The 22,144-nt window shown below is 28.2% G+C and overlaps 1 protein-coding gene across 5 annotated transcripts; it reads right to left on the bottom strand.

Moving 5' to 3' along the window:
- Positions 1–11,955: 11,955 nt before the first annotated feature.
- LOC124919096 (U11/U12 small nuclear ribonucleoprotein 65 kDa protein-like) lies at positions 11,956–21,944 on the bottom strand. 5 transcript variants are annotated; one of them, XM_047459246.1, is made up of 12 exons: positions 21,747–21,944; positions 21,463–21,651; positions 21,093–21,164; positions 20,764–20,988; positions 19,641–19,722; positions 19,325–19,513; positions 18,196–18,384; positions 17,925–18,098; positions 13,414–13,501; positions 13,108–13,166; positions 12,296–12,361; positions 11,956–12,182 (listed from the first exon to the last, which is right to left on the bottom strand). In XM_047459246.1, exons 2-12 carry the CDS (start codon positions 21,588–21,590, stop codon positions 12,096–12,098), a joined length of 1,359 nt encoding a protein of 452 aa, XP_047315202.1. In that variant the 5' UTR covers positions 21,591–21,651; positions 21,747–21,944; the 3' UTR covers positions 11,956–12,095. The 5 variants fall into 5 exon arrangements, with proteins under 5 accessions (XP_047315202.1, XP_047315205.1, XP_047315204.1 ...); XM_047459249.1 differs by having other exon boundaries at positions 21,463–21,632; XM_047459248.1 differs by having other exon boundaries at positions 21,791–21,944.
- Positions 21,945–22,144: the final 200 nt, after the last annotated feature.

The raw sequence follows: 22,144 nt of genomic DNA, 5'->3' as shown, positions 1-22,144 counted from the left end.
TTTTATGGTGCAACTTAAATTACAATAAATCTTGGGATAGCTATTTATTTATGCAATATTAACCATACTAAATGTTTAGTTTTGTTACTCTTATTCTTATTATTTATTTATTTTTGATAAATATATGTAACATAAATTATAACCCATTATTTTATAACTTATTATTTAACCTTTTAAAATTAAATGTTAAAATTAAATGTTAAAATTTTGTTAATATTTGATTTGTTATTTATTTTTATTTTTGAAATTATGAAACTTAAATTGTATTCAAATTTTATTGAACGATTAATATATAAAATCAATACAAAATGTTTCAATTTTTTTTACTTTATTTTTTTACATTATTTTATGGTCTAGTTATATTTTTGTTAAAAAAAGTCAAATTATTATATATATCTTAAAGATATACAAAAATAAATGTTAATTATTTTTATGACTAATATGTCATATTCTTTATTATAACCAATAATACAATTACTATAACTCAATTTGTGCAACGAATATGTCATTATGTATGATGTAGTGATAAATTATAAAAGCAAATAACTAAATAGTATAATTTTATTACTTATATATATATTTATATGTTGAAAATTATCATAAAAGTTTTTAAAAACATATAAAAGAAAACACTAAATTGTTATAAATAAAAATAATAAAAATATTCATTTTCACTTTTTTTTTCTCCCTCAATAATTAATCTTCTTTTATTATATTGTATATATAATATTAAAAAATAAAAATGCTATATATTATTATTTATTATACACATGTTAATAACTTTTGGATTCAAACAAATTAACAGCGTTTAATTTTTTATTTATTATATATTATTTAAATTATAAAAATATAAATGCAATGTTGTATTAATTATATGTGTGAACTATTTTCTTGTTATTTATGTATTAATTTGGGGTAAGAGGATATAACCAATTTATGACAATGATGATGCAACTTGTTATGCGATATTTTAAAAGTAGGTGTTGACTTACCATTTTTAATTTATTAATTATATTTGGTTTGTTATATAATAAAATCTAAATTATAATAAACTAGTATCTATCTCGTGTATTTGCACGAGTAATAATATAAAAAATCGTAAAAAAAACGGTAAAAATGTGATAATATTTTTATTTTTATTTTTAACCGTTTTAAGTTTATGGGCGGGTCAACTCACAATCCGACTCAAGTATCCATTTACTCTCACATTACAGAACGATCTCTAAAACAATTGATACAGTTTGATTCTTCAACTCAATTAGTTTGACATTTAGAGTTCACTTCTTCTCCATACTACGAGTGAAAGGAAAAATATAAAAATTATTATTAAATTAGCTCATACAAGACTTACTATATCCATATGAATTATGTCTCATATCTCTATAAATATGACGGAATTGTTTTATTATTGCTAACTATTGATGAACCACCGCGTTCATAATATTTGGTGTTGAATTTAAAATATAAAGTGTTATTAGCCTAGTTTGTTAAATGGTTGTATTTATTTTGTTAGGTTGCAAGCTCAAACCATACCTACAGTATTTTAAATTTTATTTTTAATCGTTTTAAGTTTATGGGCGGGTCTACCCACAATCCGACTTAAGTATCCATTTACTCTCACATATATATCCAAATTAACACAGTTTTTGACCTAGTAATCCGGATATTTTAAAAATTAAGCATTATATTATATATATATATATATATATATTGTGTAACTATTAATTCAATATTAATTACAGTAACGTGGATAATTTTGTTGTTCTTATTTGGTTATTTATCTATCTTGATAAACATATTTAACATAAATTATAACAAATTATTTTGTAATTATTATTCAACATCTTAAAATGGAGTGTTACAATTTTATTGATATTTTAATTTTTAATTATTTTATATGTTATAGTGTGCAATTTAAATTACAATAAATTCTTTTATAATTTATTATTTAACATTTTAAAATTAAATGTGTTACATTTTATTGTTTTTATTGTTATTTGATTGGTTAATTATTTTATTTGTTCTATAAATTTTTGTATAATTGTTAATGTTATCTTAACAATAATAAGTTTTGATAATTTTGTTTTTAAATCTTCCTTTGTCATTTATTTTTTGAGATAAAAGAATCCAACAAATATTTTAACAATGATTGTGCAATTTATTATTTAATATTTTAAAATTAAGGGTCAAGTTGCCTTTTTTATTTATTTTTTATTTTGTTTGTTAGATGGTGCAACTAATTACAACCTATTTTGTTGACGATTTCTTTTGTTTGTTTTTACTCTAATTATTTCATCTAAAAATAAATAATTATTTTATTAATACTGAATTTATTTAATTAATAAATTAATGTAGACTAATTTTATATTATTAAATAAAGACACAAAAACTTTGGTAAGAGACAATTAAGTATAATCGTTTAACTTTTTAAACTAACTTAGTTTATTCATTCATTTTCAAATTAATTTAGTTTACAGTTTAAACTCAGGGTTCATTCTTTCTCAAATTAACCTATTTTATTATTTAAACTAAATTTTTTTTAAGTATATTTATTACATTTAAAATTCATTATATATAGATAGATATTTTCAAATTATTATTTTTATAGATTTGATATATTTAAATTATTATTTGTATAAACTAAAATATTTATATTTTGATATATATTTTAAATTTTATTTTTATAAATTTGATTATTTATATTTGGATATATAATTTAAATTATTACTTCTTATAAATTTGATTATTTATATTTTAATATATATATATATATATATATATATATTTACATTTCAATTATTATTGATGTTTTTTTAACTTTGTCAACTATCCGCCATCTAATAAAAGACAACACATTAAAAGTTGATAAAAAATTATTTTGAAAAGATATCACAATTAAAAAAAAATTGATTATACCTATAGATGTAGGGGAAATGATCACCAAGGTAGGGTGATCATTTTGCTTTTTGAACGGAGTCAATCCGCCTAAAAATGAAGAATTTCTATCTTTAAAAAATTAAAGATGGCTGCAGATGGTTATCCATTCGGCGTCGCGTTGGAGGAGATGACCATGGAATGAAACGACGTCGTTTGAGAGAAAACGCGGACGCGAAACGTTCCATCTAGGCGTCATTGTGATTTGGCGTTCTGTTAGTGATTCAACTAACAAGGCGTTAGCTGATCGGGTGCGGCGCGGACGCGCGTTCCCTCCATTGCAGCGGGCTACACGGTCAGCCTAAGAGCGTTGGATGATAATCTAGCGCTCATCCAATGGATCTGGTACATGTTGTAGTCAAATTTTATAATTTCGGCTACATAAGGTTACAAATATTTTTTTATTAAATCCTTAAGGGTTTGATTGAAATTAATTTTTCTTTTACCCTTTTGACTTTAATTTTGATATTTTTAAATATACAAATATTAAAATAAATATGGAAAATATTTTACCAATTTATTTTATTTATTATTTTTTTTTATATTTTAGGATTAAATAAATAAGTTTTGGAGATGAAATGGGTTCCACATTTTATTCTAAATTATTTATTTTTGTCCCCTTGATTTTTCTAAAATTATTTTAATATAAAATGTGTTTTGACTTTTACCCTTAATTAATTAGATTAATTATCACAATAATTAATTAATCCTAATTAATTATTTTAATTAGGTTTTTGTCCATGAGATTAATTATTTCAATTTTATTTATTTGAAAATAAATCAAAATAATTATTTTAATATTATAAATTGGGGTGTAGATTTTTAGTACTTACACTAGTCAAAACTTGTTTTTTCCAGTTTGTATCACACACAATTTTCAATTTGGGATTTATCGCAACAGCATACCTTATGCGGTTCAAGATGTAACAATTCATCCTAGTTTAGACATACCTTAGAATAATATTCCACTAAATCAAGATTGTCTTGCATTATTGTATATATCCTTTTTGACTCGATACAAGGTTGACCATCGTTACCTTCATCCCTCGCATTCACTTCCTTACATAGCTCTAAAGAGGTAGTTGTTCTTTCAAAGTAAACTCTATTCTTTTTATTGATTGTGTTCATTATCCATGATCAAACCATCAATCATTTTCCAGCGAATAATATTTTGAGTATCAACTATAAATGATTCATCAATGTAACACATAAATGATCCATCAATGTAAATGCCAATTGCAATATAAATGATTCATCAATGTAACACATCTTCATCTTCGCAGTAAGTACCAATTGCACGTTGGTAGACCATTCGAAGTAGTTCTAGTAGGTCAAAATTACGTGAGTCAATATTGCTCTTGAAATATCGCTAGGATGAACATAAAGAGGATATGTGCAATCTCGCTTCAATGGTAGCATTCAATGGTAGCATTAGTGGAAAAACTTGAATAAGAACTTGAAATGAAACTTGAACTGGATCAATTAAGCGTTATTGATGAATTTAAAATTAGGTTTAGAGAATGCACTAGCTCATCAAAAATGTCGTCGTTATTAAAATTAAATTAACTATCACTTATCGAAGGTTCTTGAAGGTGCATGATCGCCTCATGCTTTAATACCATGTTGAACTTTAATCAAGAAATCAAAAACTAAAATCTAAGAGAGATAAAAATTGTTGTGTTATTGATTATTTAAAATGTATTTGTTACGATCCTTATTTGAGAATTTTGGATCGGAAAAAATATCGATCCTCATATTATAAATACAAACTAGCCATTGAACTAGTGTTACAATTTAAAGAAAGTCAATAAACTTTATAAAGTCTTGTTTAAAATTGTAAGCGTTAAATATGTAAGTATAAAATGCCTATAAAGATGTAATCAAATTAACTGAATGTTTAGATAGATAAAATTTTGTAGATAGAATAATTAATTTAGCTTTTTTTTCTTTTTTTTTTTTTGTATAAAATCTAGTATTAACTTGGGGGTCTATGTTTAAATATTAAATAGTTTAATTTTACTATTAGTAAATATTTTAATTTTAATATGAAAATTATATTATTTTATAATCCATTAAATTTAATTAAATAGTTGTAAGGTTTAATAGTTGGAAATAGATTAGTTATTGGTAAAATTTTGTATTATATGATTGTGACAAGTAATTTTAAATTTAGTTTTAAAATAATTTCACAAAATATTTCAATAAAAGTTAAAAATAATTACTAAGTTTAATAAATGCAAAATAAGTTTGAATATAATCAAAATTGGTATAAATTTTATTGTAAATAATAGTTACAAATTATAAATTATTTATTAAAATAAGTAAAGAAAGAATAATATATATATATATTTATATATATATATATATATATATATATTTTAGTGAAAATAAATAAATAAAGTATAGTTGGAAAATATATTAATAATATAACACAATAAATAAAATTGTAAATTTTTGTTGCAAAAAATATATTACAATAAGACAAGTCAAATACACAATATTTGCTCGAATGAAGTATTATTTGTTGCAATTTAATTACATATTGTAAAATTTATCGACGAATTATTGTAAACATTATCATCAGTATTGTTGGACATGTGGTGCACTTTACTTCTTCATTTTTTAGTGTATTTTTTCAGTTTTGTCATCGACGGATTTCGTGAATTAAACATGCTAAGCAAACCAAATCAAATGAAACTGCCATATATAACTTAAGCTTTGAAACATCTAAACACAAACACACATGTACACATGATAATGTGTGCATGTTTTAAGTCAATTTATAAGTTTAATAAGGAAACCATTATAAATGAACTCAATTATAGAAGGAGGAAAAGAATTTATCTTTACTAGAATAAGAATTGAAGTGCATCCTCGAAATATGTTGTCAAAGAATATAATAGTAATTGACAGGAAAAGAAAGTTTACCATCATGGAAAACTCATATGAATGGAGGTCACACATGTATGTTTTCTGTAACACTTTCTAGTATTCTAACACTAAATATGCAAAAACAATTGAGAAAGAGTAGCAAATCCTGAAAGCTCAAGAAGAAGAAAAATAGAAAAATGAAACGGAATAATCAAAGATCAAAGAGCATATCGAGGAAGTTAAAGTCAATCAGCAAAGAAAAAATGCAGAGGAAGAAATTAAGAAAGAATTAGAGAAGGAAGAAAACAATGATGTAAATGAAGAAAGCAATGTATAATCATAAAATAAGAAAACAATAAAATTGATGAAACATGGGATACTGAAGAAGATAAACTTAAAGACAATGAAGAGGCAGAGGAAGAAAATATAACATAGGAGAAAAGTGAAGAGAAAATTAAGGTTGTTGATCCTCAAACACGTAAAAATGAAATAAAGAAAAGTAGTGACAAAAGCCCTAAAATCCTGAAGAATAATATATTTTTATCATTTTAGTACGGGTTCATATTAAACAATGGGAGTAGACAGACATCATTATCTACTTCAATTCAATCTCTCTTCATTAAGAACGAACGAGGAATGAGACGTGAAAAAATGCAATATAGTCAAAAAAGACGAACATAAAGAAAACACAGATTGAGATAAATAAATTGTAGTCTTTATTCATTATAATATGTGTTTATAAGGTGGTTTCACTGTTACCTTTCATAAACTTTTGGATTTGGATTTTGATTATTTGTTATCTTATCATCAAAAAAAAATATATATAACCCTACTCCTCCTGGATTCATTGAATTACTTTACACTCCCGGATTCATTGAATTATTATGGGCACGGATCATTTAGTACTCTCTCCCCCAATTCATTGAATTATCAATGGCACCGATCAGTGAGGAGTTAGGTCTTTGTCTGTTTGAATTATTTTAAACCACTTAAACATCATCCCCAATATAACTAACCTAAATTCTAACAAATTCTTAGTTTTTTTAATATATAAAAGACTAAAGATATTAATATATAAAGATAAATTTAATTTAATTTAATATTTAAAATAAATAATATTTTAAAATGTTGGTTAATAATTTAAATTATATTTTTAAAAACTGAACCAATAATTTAAAATTGAATGCATTTTATTTTATTTTATAAATAATTTGGGTGTAATTTTGAGGAGCAAAATATTTTTGGGTAAAAAAATTAATACAATCCACAATACTTAAAATTAAGATCAAATATTTTTTTTTAAATATTGAATGAAATTTATGTTGAAGAAAAAAAAAAGTGAATTAATTAAATAAAATATTTAAATTTTAAGTAATTATTATTTAAATTAATTTAATAATAACTAATATTAATATATAAGAAAAAATATATTAAGAGTATTATGTCATAATATATTAATTAATAAATTTAATATATTGAATTATATAATTAAATAAATAAATTTGATGTATAAAATAAAAAATAATTAAACTAAGATATTAATATATATATATTTTTAATTTGTATACTAAAGAATATGTGAAAGAAGTTGATTATAAATATAAATATAAATAATAGAAAGTTAATATATATATATATATATATTTATATATATATTTAAAGATTTGTATTAATGCAGCAATGATTTATTCTGTCTCCATATTATTACTAAATTCAAAAATACATTAATTAAATAACTAATTCAAAATATATATATATATATATAATGAATAAAAAAGAAATAATTAATTATTTTTTTATAATCAATACATTAATATTCTTAAACTTCATATCATTTCAAAAAAAAATAAAAACAAAAAAAAATTAAAATAAAAAATAAAATTTAATAATAAAAAACTTCTTCATACATGATAAATAAAATAATTTTTTCAAGCTAATTTAAAAAAAAATTGATAAAATGTTTTGTTCCCTTATTATTAATATTCTATATATATATATATATTTATAATATTATTTTACTCACTCTTTTCTCCATTCTTTTTAATTTTTAATTTTTAACTTTATTTTTTTATTCTTTTTATTTTTTTAATTAATTTATATACTAAAAAAATTATTCTTTTATAAATTATATTAAAATTATTATTTTTATAATTGTAATTACTAAAAATCTAAATACCCAATTTAATTATTTTTAAATAAATTTTTTAATTATTCATTAATAAATAAAATTAAAATAATTAAAACTAAAGGTCAAAACATAATTAAACGATTAATTAAATTATTATTGTGATAATTAAATCCTAATTAATAAAAAATAATGACTAAAGAAAGTAAATAAAATAATTTAAAATAAATATTATACTCATTTTATTCCAAATTAATTTTAGAAAAATTGAAAGTGATTAAAATAAATAATTTAGTATATATATGTTATATCTATTATATCCCAAATAAATTAATAAAATATATGTTATAATTATTTTTAATATTTTGTATAATTTAAAAGATTTAAAAATAAATTCAAAATGGTGAAAGAAAAATAATTTCAAATAAATCCTTAAAATTAAATTAAAAAATAAATTTGTAATCGGGTATAGCCGAAATCAAGAAAAATTGCTGCAGCAGAAGTCACAGACTTCCTATAGGCCTAGGAATGCACCACATCGTCCGCTGCAACGTTAAAAGACGTGCGCGCGCAACAGAGAATCACCATACGGTTGCTCCAACGTGGTCTCCTCCAACGCGGGCGAAATGCCCAGCGTCCAACGCCAAAAAATGACATTGTTTTGACCATTTGTTGACGCTCAAACGTGGAAGCCCAAAAACGACGTTGTTTCACCTTGCGTCTTCGTTTTCCTCGCAACGCCAAGCAGATAAGCATTTGTAGCCATCTTTGATTTTTCAAAGATGGAATTTTGTCGTTTCTTAACTGTTTGACTCCATTTAAAAGGTGATCATTTCCCCTACATCTAGGATCATCATTGCGGCCTATGTCGACTACTGACCGGAAAAAAGCCAAAAGACTACTAATGGTCTTTTAATTAAATGATGCCCACTTGGTCGATGAGTAACCTCCATTGATCAATCTGAAGGCAAGAGATCCACTCTCAAGCCTCCAATTAAAGAATTTCAGAAATCCGCTAATAAAGCTTCAAGTTTCTAGATTTTTCGAAAATTATGTGTAAGACCTTAAAGCTCGGATCCAAGCATCCTTAAAACTTCCACAATAACTAAGGAGTATTCTTCAGCTCTCAGTAAACTTTCAATCATTCTTTAATTCAACTAGCATGTATCACGTGCATTTGCACGATTAATAATATAAAAAACCGTAAAAAAAAATTACGGTAAAATTTTTATGGGCGGGTCAACCCACAATCCGACCCAAGTATCCATTTACTCTCACATATATCCAAATTAACCACAGCTCTCGACCCGGCAATCCGGACACTTTAAAAATTAAGCATCATTATATATATATATATATATATATATATATATATATATATATATATATATATATATATATTAGTTAGTTAGTTAAAAAGATGAACTTATATTGTTAAAATGTCACGCGTTTATCAAAATTTGGGTTGAATTTAAAATATAAAGTGTTATTAGCCTAGTTGGTTAAAATGTTGTACTTGTTTTGTTAGGTTGCAAGTTCAAACCATACTCTCGACCCGGCAATCCGGACACTTTAAAAATTAAACATCATTATATATACATATAGATTAGTTAGTTAAAAAGTTGAACTTATATTGTTAAAATGTCACGCGTTTATCAAATTTTAGGTTGAATTTAAAATATAAAGTGTTATTAGCCTAGTTGATTAAAAGGTTGTACTTGTTTTGTTATGTTGCAATTTCGAACCATACATATAACATTTTTTATTTTATTTTTAACCGTTTTAAATTTTGAGTGGATCAACCCACAATCCGACCCAAGTATCCATTTACTCTCACATATATTCAAATTAACCACATCTCTCGACCCCGCAATCCGGATACTTTAAAAATTAAACATCATTTTATATATATATATATATATATATATATATATATATATATATATATATTTTATAGTTTAAAATTGAAATTTTTACATTTCTTTTTTTGAGCTGCAGTAACCCAGAAAGTTTCCTAACGTGTTTCTAATGATGTTAGAAACATATTTAGATCATGTTTTATCCATCCCGATCATGTTTGATCAAAATTAAAATTTTCATTAAAATTGAAAATTTGAAGTTCTTGAATTGGTCAAAACGAATAGTTAATGTTCATTTTTTTTGTTCAATCAATCACATAAAACATAAGAAAGCTATTGGCAAGTCCTTTACACTTCTTTAAAATCTAAGACCAAAAACTCGATTTTTACATCAAAATTATTTTGGTTGAATGGAACATCATCCAGGTCAAATGACACCTTGGGATGATGTTCATAATGATCTTGAGAACTTTGTGAAGCTTCTAAAATACTTGGATCAAAGGATGAAAGGATTTATGCCTTAATCAAAACTGCAAAATATATATTTTATGTTCTTGAGGACCGAAGAACCTAGCCCGGGTTCGACCAAGACCAAGAAGCCCAGTCGAGGATATTCGATCAGGGCCAAGAATTTTTGACATCCGATCGAGGATCTTCAAACCTAGGACCGAGAAGGTCCGATCGAGGCTTCTAACCTTAGGATCGGGAGGCTTTCGCACACGACCGGGGATTCCAACTTAGGACCAAGAAATCTCGCACCCGACCGAGAATTCTCAAACCTTTGACCAATGAAGTTAGCCCCAAGCTAACCTAGGACCGGTGATTTTTACACCCCGACCGAAGAACTCCAGCACTCCGACCGAGGAACTTTAGCACCCCGACCGAGGATCTCTTAACCCCGACAAAGGAATTTTGACTCGGGACCAAGGGCCTTAGGCCACGACTGATCAAATGCACATATGATTGAGGACATGGTCATAGGGCCTATTTGGCTGCACTTTTAATTTTCCAAAATTATTTTTAATTTTGGGATCCAAATCATTTTCTAAAAATCCCAAAATATAATTTGTTTTTAGAATATTTTCTAAAAAAATATTTTGATAATGGCTCGTTTTGAATTTATTTTTAAACACTAATGTCTTTAAAATTAATATTCTTTAGGTAGATTCATCTCTAATCAAAGTCATCACCAATATATATCAGCATTTAAATATTATTGTTATAATTTTAAATACGCAAAAACATTGATTATGACTAAGCCTGAAAGAATAATTAGTTAAAAATGAAAACGTTATACAATCAATTTTTAAATGTCAAGATTTTTATAAAGTCGTTTTTAAAACAAGTACGAAGAATGAAATGCGAAAATCCTCTCCTGAGTATCACCAAACTACGCACCAAATAAAACTCTATTTAAAAATACGTTTGTATACATATATCTTTTATTGATTTTAAAATATTAATTAACGACTTTATTTTAAATAAATAATATTTTAAATTAATTTAAATATAAACTTTTAAAAATCAAATTTTAATTTGACTATTTCAAGTCTAAAAGATTATTTAAACTTGAATTCAAATTAATTTTGCATAGTCAAAATATTTTTGTAAAATCTTGGTATAAAGGATCTAGACACACAAATCAATGTTAAAATTTTTATTTATAAATTGGTATAAAGGTGTATTAATATATAATAATAAAAATATATTTTTAATATATATTTTTTAATAAAAAGAAAAATATTATATATATAAATATTTTGGGTAGAATAATTTAATTTGAATTATATTTTAATCTCTAAAAAAAATATTTATACATAATCATTTCTCTCTATTTAATTATTAGAATAAAAAAAATTAAAAAATTATTTAAAGAGGGAATGATGTGTCAGATTTGAGTAGAATTGATCCTAATAGAAAATCTATTTAAATACATCACTCCCTACACCATCCCAAATTCCCTACCTATACATTTAAAAATTTTCCAATTTTAATTTTATATTATTATACACTTTTTTATAATTATTAATATATTAATATATTTTTTTAATTATATGGATATAATCTTTATAATATTAAAAGAATAGATACATTTTTTTTTAATTTAAATCATTAACTCCCCATCATTACTCAATAATATATTTAAATGGGTGAAATTATTCAAAAAAGAAAAAATGTAATAATTTGATTAATGAGAGTTACAAAATATGGAGTAAAGGAACTGTAGTTTTCACAAGCATGAAACATTTGTTGTAGTTGCAGCCTAAAATTGATAAACCACACAATGAATTGTCTTGGGGGCTTTGTTAGTTTGATTTTGTTGTGTTTGTAGAGCTCCTTCCAAACTGAATGATTATAGGCTTGCTTTTGAACATGTACCCATTCACTAGATTCTGCGAAAAACAATATACCTTATTTTCATCAATAAATTGAAGGCAAAATCATAATTGTCACTTGATCATGGTCACCAATGTAAAACCCTGGGAAAGGGGACAGAAAGACTTACTAAAGCTCGATGAGCAAGTTCAATAGAAGGAAATGTCACGAAAGCTTGCCCCCTCATTCTTCCCTCCTGAAATTGAGAATTCCACTTTGTGTTCACATATAGAAACTGCAACTTATCAATCATATAGCATAACAAATACACACAAAACTCTCCCATCACTTCCATCTCTATATTAATGTTAATTCTAAGTATTTGCACCACCAAGATGTAATTATGCACACATTATTAATCAAGACTCATTAGCAAGGTAAAAGATGTTCGTCTAACAGTTATGCAACTTTGATTTTCATTTGTATACTTTAAAAATCTAAGATTTTCTAAAGGATGAATTATTAAAATAGAAACTGCAGCATCATTTTTCAACATGAGTAACTGACCATTTGGAAATACTTATCATTTTTTTTTTTGTATCCTAATACAAAGGAGAAACAACCAATAAAATTTTGAATGTCTCTACCAAGCTTAGTTTCCAAATATTACTAGATCAAGATACATAAATAAGTGTTTTCCAAATGGGGCATTCAATACGCCTAAAAGACTTCTTTTCTTTCATAGTGTTGTATCTTTTCTTTCGTAATTCTGACCAAAAAGTGTTTGAAAATATAAAAAACCAAGTTGCTCAAATATACTATTTGGTTTATTATGCAATTCATTATAAATAAATTTATATATATATTCATAGCTTTTATAAGTTTGGAGGATCTATAGAGCAAGTTAGCAATGTATTGAAGAGTTCCATAACCTAGCTATACACCCAGCCTTTTGTTAATGTAATCATTCCCACACATTAGAAAGAGTCAATAACACTTAACCTGCATTAGTTTAATTGTTAGCTCAGATTTAGCTGAATCAGTGCTGCCAAATAGTGATCCTGCATCACAGCAACAATTAACTAAATCAATATAAGAGTCACGAATTCAAACTAATATATAAGAATGCACTGTACCATCAACGGGATTGTCCCTCTGAAAATAGTTAATATTCCTCAATGAGGGGAAAATATTTGTCCATTTCATTTGTAAGATCGGAAAACTCTATCTAAAGTATCCTTGGTCAGGACATTGCATTTTTTCAGTTGCCTTGGAAAAATGCAGATGAAAAGCAAATCTTAATCTCACCGAATAAGTAGAAGAAATCGTCAGCAACCACGTCTTTTGCCAGATTCTTCACATACAACACAGGAGCGGGATCTCCTGCCGCATAATTCTGCACAACAGATTTTCATATCAGCCTTCAAGAGATTCAGTTCAATGAAAAATTCAGCAGAAACGTCAGAAATTTCAAATATTTCACCATTTTGCATGGGCAGACTTTCAACAACCAAACATTGAACTAGAAAGACAGTGTTATATTTGGTCAAAATGTCCAGAGATGAAAATCAGGGCGAAATTTAAGTGACATGCATGCAAAGACTTGTTGTAAAACCAAGTACATAACAACTATAATAGCCACCCTCGTTGCTATTTCAATACAATCTGAGGGAAACTTAAGGGTTAGATTAACTAACCCTCAGTAGAAGAATAAGTTGGAAGTGGCTGCTGTAAATAAAGCGATTAAGGGCCTAAGGATAGCAAGGGAGGGAAAATAAATTATCTGAAAATTAACTTGAATCAATTGAAGGTTCTCTCTCTTACAATTCATTTATTCTCACCTCTGCAATTCTAACCCAATCTCATCTGCAATTATAGGATCATATACTATCTATTTTCATTCTTTCTAATCTCATACTCTAGTTTTCTATGATACATTTCACAGAAGAATCAAGAAATTCATTGATTGATCAAACTAGTTTTCCTCTGGTTCTACTTAGGTATCAGAGAAATTGTTCTCACGCATGTGAGGTTCTAGGATTACAATCAGAAGTGGAATCGCTGAGCAGAATTTATGAGTTAGTTACAAGGCATCATGAATTCAATTTCAATTTCAGTGTGCTTCGTTCGGTGATCGAAAGAATCGTTGAGCAGAATTTATGAGTTAGTTACAAGGCATCATGAATTCAATTTCAATTTCAGTGTGCTTCGTTCGGTGATCGAAAGAATCGGCGTCAGAACTGAAGAAGACGAATCGGACAACCATCGTGGGATTGCAATATCGCCATTGCAATACAGTCATCGCGAGTTTGCGATCACTTACACGCTCTGACGTTTTCTGGCAACTGAGATGAGCACAATTTTTTTGCTTAAAGACGACGAATAATCCGACAACTTCGAAATTACATAAATGTATAGTTACCATACAACCATATTTTGATTCAACAAGCATAGACGTATCGCAATCTCGCGCATGGGGGCTATATATGAGTTATAGCTGATAACGACGTTTTTTTGTTTATTGAAATTTCAATCTTCGTGTTTTTTCTCTTCCCTAACTTTTCATATTTACAATTTCTCGTTCCACATTTTGTTCCGAGAGTTTGTTAAGACTACAAAGCAAGTGGTGAAAGATCACTTTGAAGAAAAATTATCTCAAAAAACTATAATGGAATTCATACTTCACTTTTATGATATTGTTGAGGCATAAGAGCAAAAAGATGATATTGATTCACATCCTAATTAATCTCGTGGGAAACGTCTGACATCAATTTCTTCATCGGTCAACTTGTCAATATTACAACCAAAAAAACAGCAGCAATTAAAATCCTATAAATACTTTTTTTAAATTATACACCAATAATCAAAATGGAAAACCATATCAATTAAATAAAGCTAAGAAACAATTAAGATATGATGCAGTTCAAAAATTTACAAAGTGGAGGTATGATGCAGGGATCGCATTCAATGCGATAAATATGACAGTTTAAGCCAATAATTAAAGTAATTGGATAATATGGTCCTGAAATGAAACCACCTACTTATCATGAGGTGAGAAAACCATTTTTAAAAAAAGAGATAAATCATACAAAATTAATTTTGAAACAAAATGAAGAGGAAATGACAAATAAGTGACCTCCCTTTTCTATCTCTATCAATCAGCCAAAGTATAATCATTCTTTGCCATCTTCTTTTCATTTTGCTTCAAATCAACTTTGTATGGTTGATCTCCTATTTTAAAAGTGCTTATCACCTCATGTTAAGTAGGTGATTTCATCATAGGACCATATTGTCCAATTGTTTCAATCATGAGTTTGAAACTGTCACATTTTATCGCATTGAATGCAATCTCTACATCATACATTCACCTAGTAAATTTTTTAACTGTACCAGATCATAATTGTTTATGAGCTTCATTAAATTGAAGTGCTTTTCTATTTTGATTTTTGGTTTCTCGCTTAAAATAAACATTTATAAGACTCAATTGTCGTGGTTTTTTGTTGTAATATTGACGAGTTAGCCAATGAAGAAATGGATGTCAACTGTAACTGTTTTCCAAGAGATGAATAAGATATTAATCAATATCATCATCTTATTTTTGTACATTAACAACATTATAAAAGTGAGTTATGGATATCATTTTATTTTGGGGATATTTTTTCTTTAAAGTGAATCTTTCACTACTTGCTTAACACATCCTGGGACTTTTGGACAAGATTTTGTATCTTTAAATCAATCAACAAGATGTTGTTTGAGTCTTGGTATCCCACCTTTTGTTAATTTTTTTATAAAAGTTGCATGATATTGCATCAGTAATTTTATTTGGATTAGACATTTTCCCATAGTTCCATCAAATATTTTTTCATTTTTTTAAAACTAAAAAATCTAAAAACCAAAATTTAATAAAAAAAATATTCAAGAAATATAAAATTACAGCAATTTATTCAAAAACAAAGTATCAAACAAATATGTGAAAAAGATTTACCAGCGGCGAGATGGCTATTTCCAGTAACTAGGAGGAGACAAATTTTGGTACCGACAAGTGTAAGAGGAAGAGAAAACAAAAAGAAAAGACAAGAGTGAAAAAAATGTGGAACAATAAAATTGTAAGAGAAGAGGAAAAGTGAAAGAGAGAAATTTAAATAAGAAAAGAAGATGAAAAGTTAGGGAAGATAAAAAGACACGAAGAGATTGAAATTTTAATAAATAGAAAAAGCATCGCTATCATAGCTACAGCTTTCATCGATATAACTCATATAGCGATGAAAGTGATGGTTTTCACAAACCATGTAGCCCATTGCGCCTTATAGCCTTCCATTGTCGCTTAGTTACACTATTGGCAATAGCGAGTGCTACGCTCGCTATTGACAACTATGACACTAACTGTTAGGGAGAATACAATGAAGAAGATGAATTAATTATTTTCTTAACTACACATAACAACTGATATTCTATTTATATACTCTATTAATAACCGTCACTTTATTCCCGCCACTTATCATAACCAATAGACTTACCAACCACATACTTCAACCATACCGTTAGGCTTCCCAATCATCCACTTACACCATAGGGCATTATCCCTAACCCTTTCCCTTTGTATCACAATACTGAAAGGAGTTGGCAAGCATGGGGATTGACACAATGTTTGTTGACAAACAGTAAGCATAAGGAAGACCAATTATGGAGGAAGACTGTTATGAATCAAGGGGAGATTGTTGAACATTCTTCACAATAGCTTTGGAGACACAATGGTACAAGGAAAGGACAAGAAGCACCAAGACTATGAAAGCCACTTTAGTGGTCATTAGTTAGAGTAGATGTCTTTGGAGTTATTGGGTGTACAGGTATAAACTTTATATTTGGTGTAGAAATAGATGGTATAGGGTTGCTTTGTCCATTACTATCGTAGTATCTTGGCATAGGGGTCATTGAACTCTTGGAGAGTTATAATATCTTAAGGGCACTAACACTTAGAGAACTCTCGGTTGAAAGAGGTTCTTGGAGAAGTTTACTTGTGTAGATAGTTTTTTGTTGTTTGTGTGAAGTTTCTTGTGTGGAATAGACATCTAGGCAGAGAATTCTTGTAACACCTATAATTATTGGAAAGCCATAATCTCACAGATGGCAAAGTGAATGTAGGACAAATTGGGTTTTAACCACCATAAATATTGGTGTCATGTGTTCTTTTGTTGCACCCTAGATATATGCATACATGTGATAGAAAGTTGATTGTTAATGAATTATGCAAGTTTGTGCATTCAGCCCTAACAGTGTCATTATTAACTTTTTTTCACGTTGAAAAATCTACCTTGTTTTGTTTGTGAAAAATCACAATGGTTACTTCTAAGTATTATCGCAAAAAAATCTCTATAACAAAAGAAGCAAAATAAATTAAAAAAATTAAACTTTAATTTGGATCATAATCTAAAAAATAATTTGTATAGCAAATGAAGCTACAAAAATCACACATTAATCATAATTTGATTAATGATCCAAAAAAATCTAATCATTATCCATAATAAATCTTATATCAAGTGGAAAAAAATCACTTTCAATTTTATGTTTCAAGATTTTTTAATGGAATCATGATCGTGACAAAATTGTCATAAAAATACCAATTTCCAAATAGGCTCAATATCTCCAAAAGACTAACCTAGAATTACTAAAACACTTCTCCCTACAGAGAAATAAATAAAGACAATAGGAAAGAAAGTAGAAACTATGACCAAATCAATTACTATACAAATATTTAGAAAGATATATCGATAATGTCTTTAATCTAAAGCAGGATTAAACCAAAGTCAGTTACTGCTTACCTTAAACATTGGAAGAGATAATATTTCCTCTGGAGGCAACCTTCCTTTTGCAAGTTCTTCCGGAGTAGCATAAGGTTGGATATCCACATTTATATTTTCATGCTCAGATGGTTCTTTATTACCATCCACATGCATCTGCTGATATTGTGTTTGTTTGGACGACCCAATCTTTATCTACAAGCACAATCCATATTAAGGCTTCAAATAATCTAGATATCAAGGATTATAAATCTGACATTAATCTCTAAAAAGTTTGTTAATGATTGATCACCTGTAACATAAGGTTCTTCTTTTTTATCATTGGCATCTCTTTTGGCACCAAGAGAGAGGGTTTCAGCCCCACTGATTCATGAGCCACACCTTTATCAACAGCAGGTCCTACAATAGTTTCTCTCTTACGCTTTGGCCTAGAAATTATCCCTTCTTTCGTTTTTAAAGAACTTGACTTGTCATCAATCTCCTATAGATGATCATCAGTTAAGCACTCAAAACCTATTTACATTTCATTGAATAATGTTTCTCAAGAGTACTAATTTAATAACAGAAAATAACAGCCATCAAAGAGAAAGTGAAAAAGTCGCTGCAAAAAGGTTAAACAAATGTGTGCTTTCTTCATAAACAGACAACATAGCAATATTGGCTTGATTTTTTTAGTTTTAATTATTGACATAACATTATGGGCTGTTATGTTATCAACTCTTTTTCACGTTGATCATGAATTCAAAAATAAACAATATAATTTGATCATGGTCCAACAAATAATCGGATCAGTATCATGAAAAAATCTCTATACCATATTAAGCAAAAAAAATTATACTTTAACTTGATCAAGATATACAAAATAATTTGTATACCAAATGAAACAACAAAATCAAACTATAATATGGATGATGATTCAAAAGTAATCTGATTATGATACAGGAAAAAATCTTATACCAAACAAAAAACAATTTACAAGTTTAACTTTTAGAGATTTCCAATGGGATCGTGATTGTGACACAAATTGTGATAAAATACCAACTTTTCAAATAGGCTCGTGAGTAACAAAGAGCAGGGAGATATTGGACAGATGGATGTATTCTTTTGAACTGTGAAGTGTTAAGAAACCCAAGATATTGCAGCAAGACGAGCATAATAGATTTTTGTTGGGTAACATCATGAAGCAGTTAATGAAGACAAGGCTAAGAGACATTGATTTTTCTTTTTTAGAGTGATGCATACACAGTAAGAAAACTTTTTATTTGCAATTGATAATGAAAGAGAATTTAGTGCTTTACCAGAGAGAGACCTTAATGTTCCTTCTACATGCTAACAAAAGATGACATTAAGCATCAACTTAAACCCAAAAAGTGTCCTTTAACTTTTAACCTAATATCTTTAACATTGGCAGTAATATATACCTCATCTGAATATTCCATCTCAGACTCATCACTGGATAAGTCAGCCATGTGAGGCTTAGAAGCAAGTTCTGATGGAAGCAATGGTGGAGGTGGTGGTAGGGGTGCTGGTTCTGTAGGTGGTAAGGGAGGTGTGGGTAGTGCCATACGAAATGGTGCAGGAATATTCATTTTATTCATCAAATGTAGCACCTGTAACAAAATGAAGAATACTTAAAAGAGAATAGACTAACTTGCTCACACCAATGAAATGTCATTATTATCGCAAAAAGCTACAACAAAGTCTTTCTGCAGCATTCCCAGTAAGTCAATAACTGACCTGTGTATAGAATCGAGGAACAGCAATCAGAGCATTCACAATGTTAGTGAGTATATTTCCATCTGGAGGTGGGTAAGCATACCTACACCAAGAAGTATGGTGAATATTTTAGCAAAAAAGTGGTATGGCAAATACATGACCATATTGAAACACAGTTAAATTAGGGAAACTATTTATCACAATAAAACTCTCAGGACAACAGATTTCATGCTTCAGTAACTGAATAATTTCCTAATCTGAGCTACTAGTACAGCAACAGCCTTTTCCAGTTGACATATGGGTAACATACATCAACAGCGTCAAGCACAACACCAGTCACCTTTCACTGGAAAAGCACTGCAAATCAGTTTAATTGGAATATATTACAAACACTATCAAAACTAATCAATGTGTATCTAAAAGATTACTTTAATTGTAGCCCTAGTGGCCAAAGATTTATTTTTTGAGTGTTTAACATGTAAAACACTCAAAAAATAATATCAAAACATTGACAAGCATGAACATTGATGTCTATATGATGTGCCTGAAAAAAACAGTACTATTAAAAAGGACATTTATGTCCATTACATTAACTGAAATTGCATAAGATCATTAGTTCCCAAACACAAATACTCATGGATGCCACAGCAAAACCCTGTCATCTTCAACTCTACTAAACTTTAAGTATCATCTAGTAGTTTTCTGTTTCTCTTAGGGATTATTTGATGCGTCATATATTTATTTATCCAAAATATTTTCCAACAAAATTGGAGAATATAAGACACCTCCAATGCTTTGAAAGTTGGCTTGGAATTAATTTAATAAGTTCACTAAGACCAAATTAAACAAGTTATTCAGGAACCCCCCATATATTACAAGCAGATGGTAATTGTCTCGAATGAATAAATGATCTATGTGCTCAAAGACAAACAAAGACACATTTTAAACCAATTTTATTCAAAACTATATATCTTTTAACCTACACTCTACAGTACCTGACTAAATATTAGTTGAAGATTCGTTAACACAAAAGATAATTAATGGTAAGTATTAGCATACTAATCCATGTACCACATTTCACAGAACAGACCAAAACACATAAAAATAGATTAACAAAATAACCGAGGTAGTAAAGGAAACATACTCAAGGTGTGGAGGAAAAGGATAGTCAACTCCAAGGCTATTAGCAATAGGTTCACTAGCTGGAAAGGACCCTAATATAGGTATTTGACCATGACCTCTAGCTGGAGGAGTGTCCATCATTGGTGATGAGTGATTCACTGGTGGAACTTTCTTCTGTTGATCCTCAATATTCTCGCCTGATTTACTAGCTTTTTCAACTGATAAGACCTTACCAAGAAATCGCAATCTGAATGATGATCAAGTAGGGTGGATATTGATAGTTGACAAGTGGACAAGCCAAGAAGAACAGTTAGAAAAAAATTAAGACAGCATTGTTAACAAAGAAAATACCCATTTAGCTGTCGATGAGCTTGAGATGCCAAGGACTCGTTACTAAAATCAACAAAAGCACAATTCTTCACTCTACAAAAGACACAAAATGTATATAAACGACGCCTGAACATAATCAAAAGCATTTTTATAGTGTAGAAGAAACAATAGAGAAGTCTAAAAGTGCAGCATTCAGCTATTTTTTATACCAAAACCCAATATAATATGCTGCATTGGTTAAAAGCATTGGTATAAGAAACTATAGGACCAGTTGATTACTCTACTACAATCTGAAATTGTTACATCAAACAAGCAGGCAACAAGATGTTGTTTGCACTTGAATTTAAGAAATGATTGATACATATCAAATCCTTAGCATGTATTCATTTACCTTCCACGGCTGCAAGGACGAATAGAAGAAGACCCGTAATGGGAAAAGAGGCGAGAAAGTGTGTCGAAAGGAATAGCTTCCGGAAGGTGTCGAACCAAGAGGGTAACAGTTGATGAACTCTCTGCCATATCTCGTCCTGCTGATAATGTAGCAGCCGCCCTAAACTGAAACTGAACAAGGATTCATTCACTGCGGCAAAATTGTCATCAAAGAAGGTAAACCCACAAATCATTATAGTTTATATTTATAGGGTAATTAACTTTGTGAGGGATGATAAAACACACATAATTTCTAAATACTAGTTTGATTATTTCCACAAAATGATGACCTTCGCTGCAAAGAAAAACAAGGTGATTAAGGGGAAATCCGGCGACTCCGGCGTATGACGGAATTCCTATGATATTTTCCTCCGGCGACGGTGAGATTTCTGCCTACGTTCTCCTCCGGCTAAGCGAGGGCGGTTTCAGTTCGTCTTGTCTTAAACCCCATGTGACATTTATTCTTAAAAATTTAGAATAAATAACTTCACCTTTTATTTATGGGAAATTTGAGTTTTTTATAGCGCTGGTGACCCAAAATATTTTAATGACCATTATACCTATGCGTCACGCACCCTCCAGATGCGTGACGCACCCTCCAGATGCGTGACGCACCCTGAACCCTATAAATACTTAATTTTTTT

The sequence above is a fragment of the Impatiens glandulifera genome, chromosome 1, assembly GCF_907164915.1.
Source record: "Impatiens glandulifera chromosome 1, dImpGla2.1, whole genome shotgun sequence".
Classification (NCBI taxonomy): domain Eukaryota; kingdom Viridiplantae; phylum Streptophyta; class Magnoliopsida; order Ericales; family Balsaminaceae; genus Impatiens; species Impatiens glandulifera.
The sequence above is the reverse complement of the archived record's forward strand: the minus strand, read 5'-3'. Positions and strand labels throughout refer to the sequence as shown.

Coding starts and splice junctions, on each gene's coding strand:
- LOC124919096 (XM_047459247.1), bottom strand. CDS start 21,590: ATGGCAGAGAGTTCATCAACTGTTACCCTCTTGGTTCGACACCTTCCG. Junction 18,099..18,195: donor AGAAGAACCTTATGTTACAG/GTGATCAATCAT, acceptor TTGTGCTTGTAG/ATAAAGATTGGGTCGTCCAA. Junction 12,183..12,295: donor AACTTGCTCATCGAGCTTTA/GTAAGTCTTTCT, acceptor TGTTTTTCGCAG/AATCTAGTGAATGGGTACAT.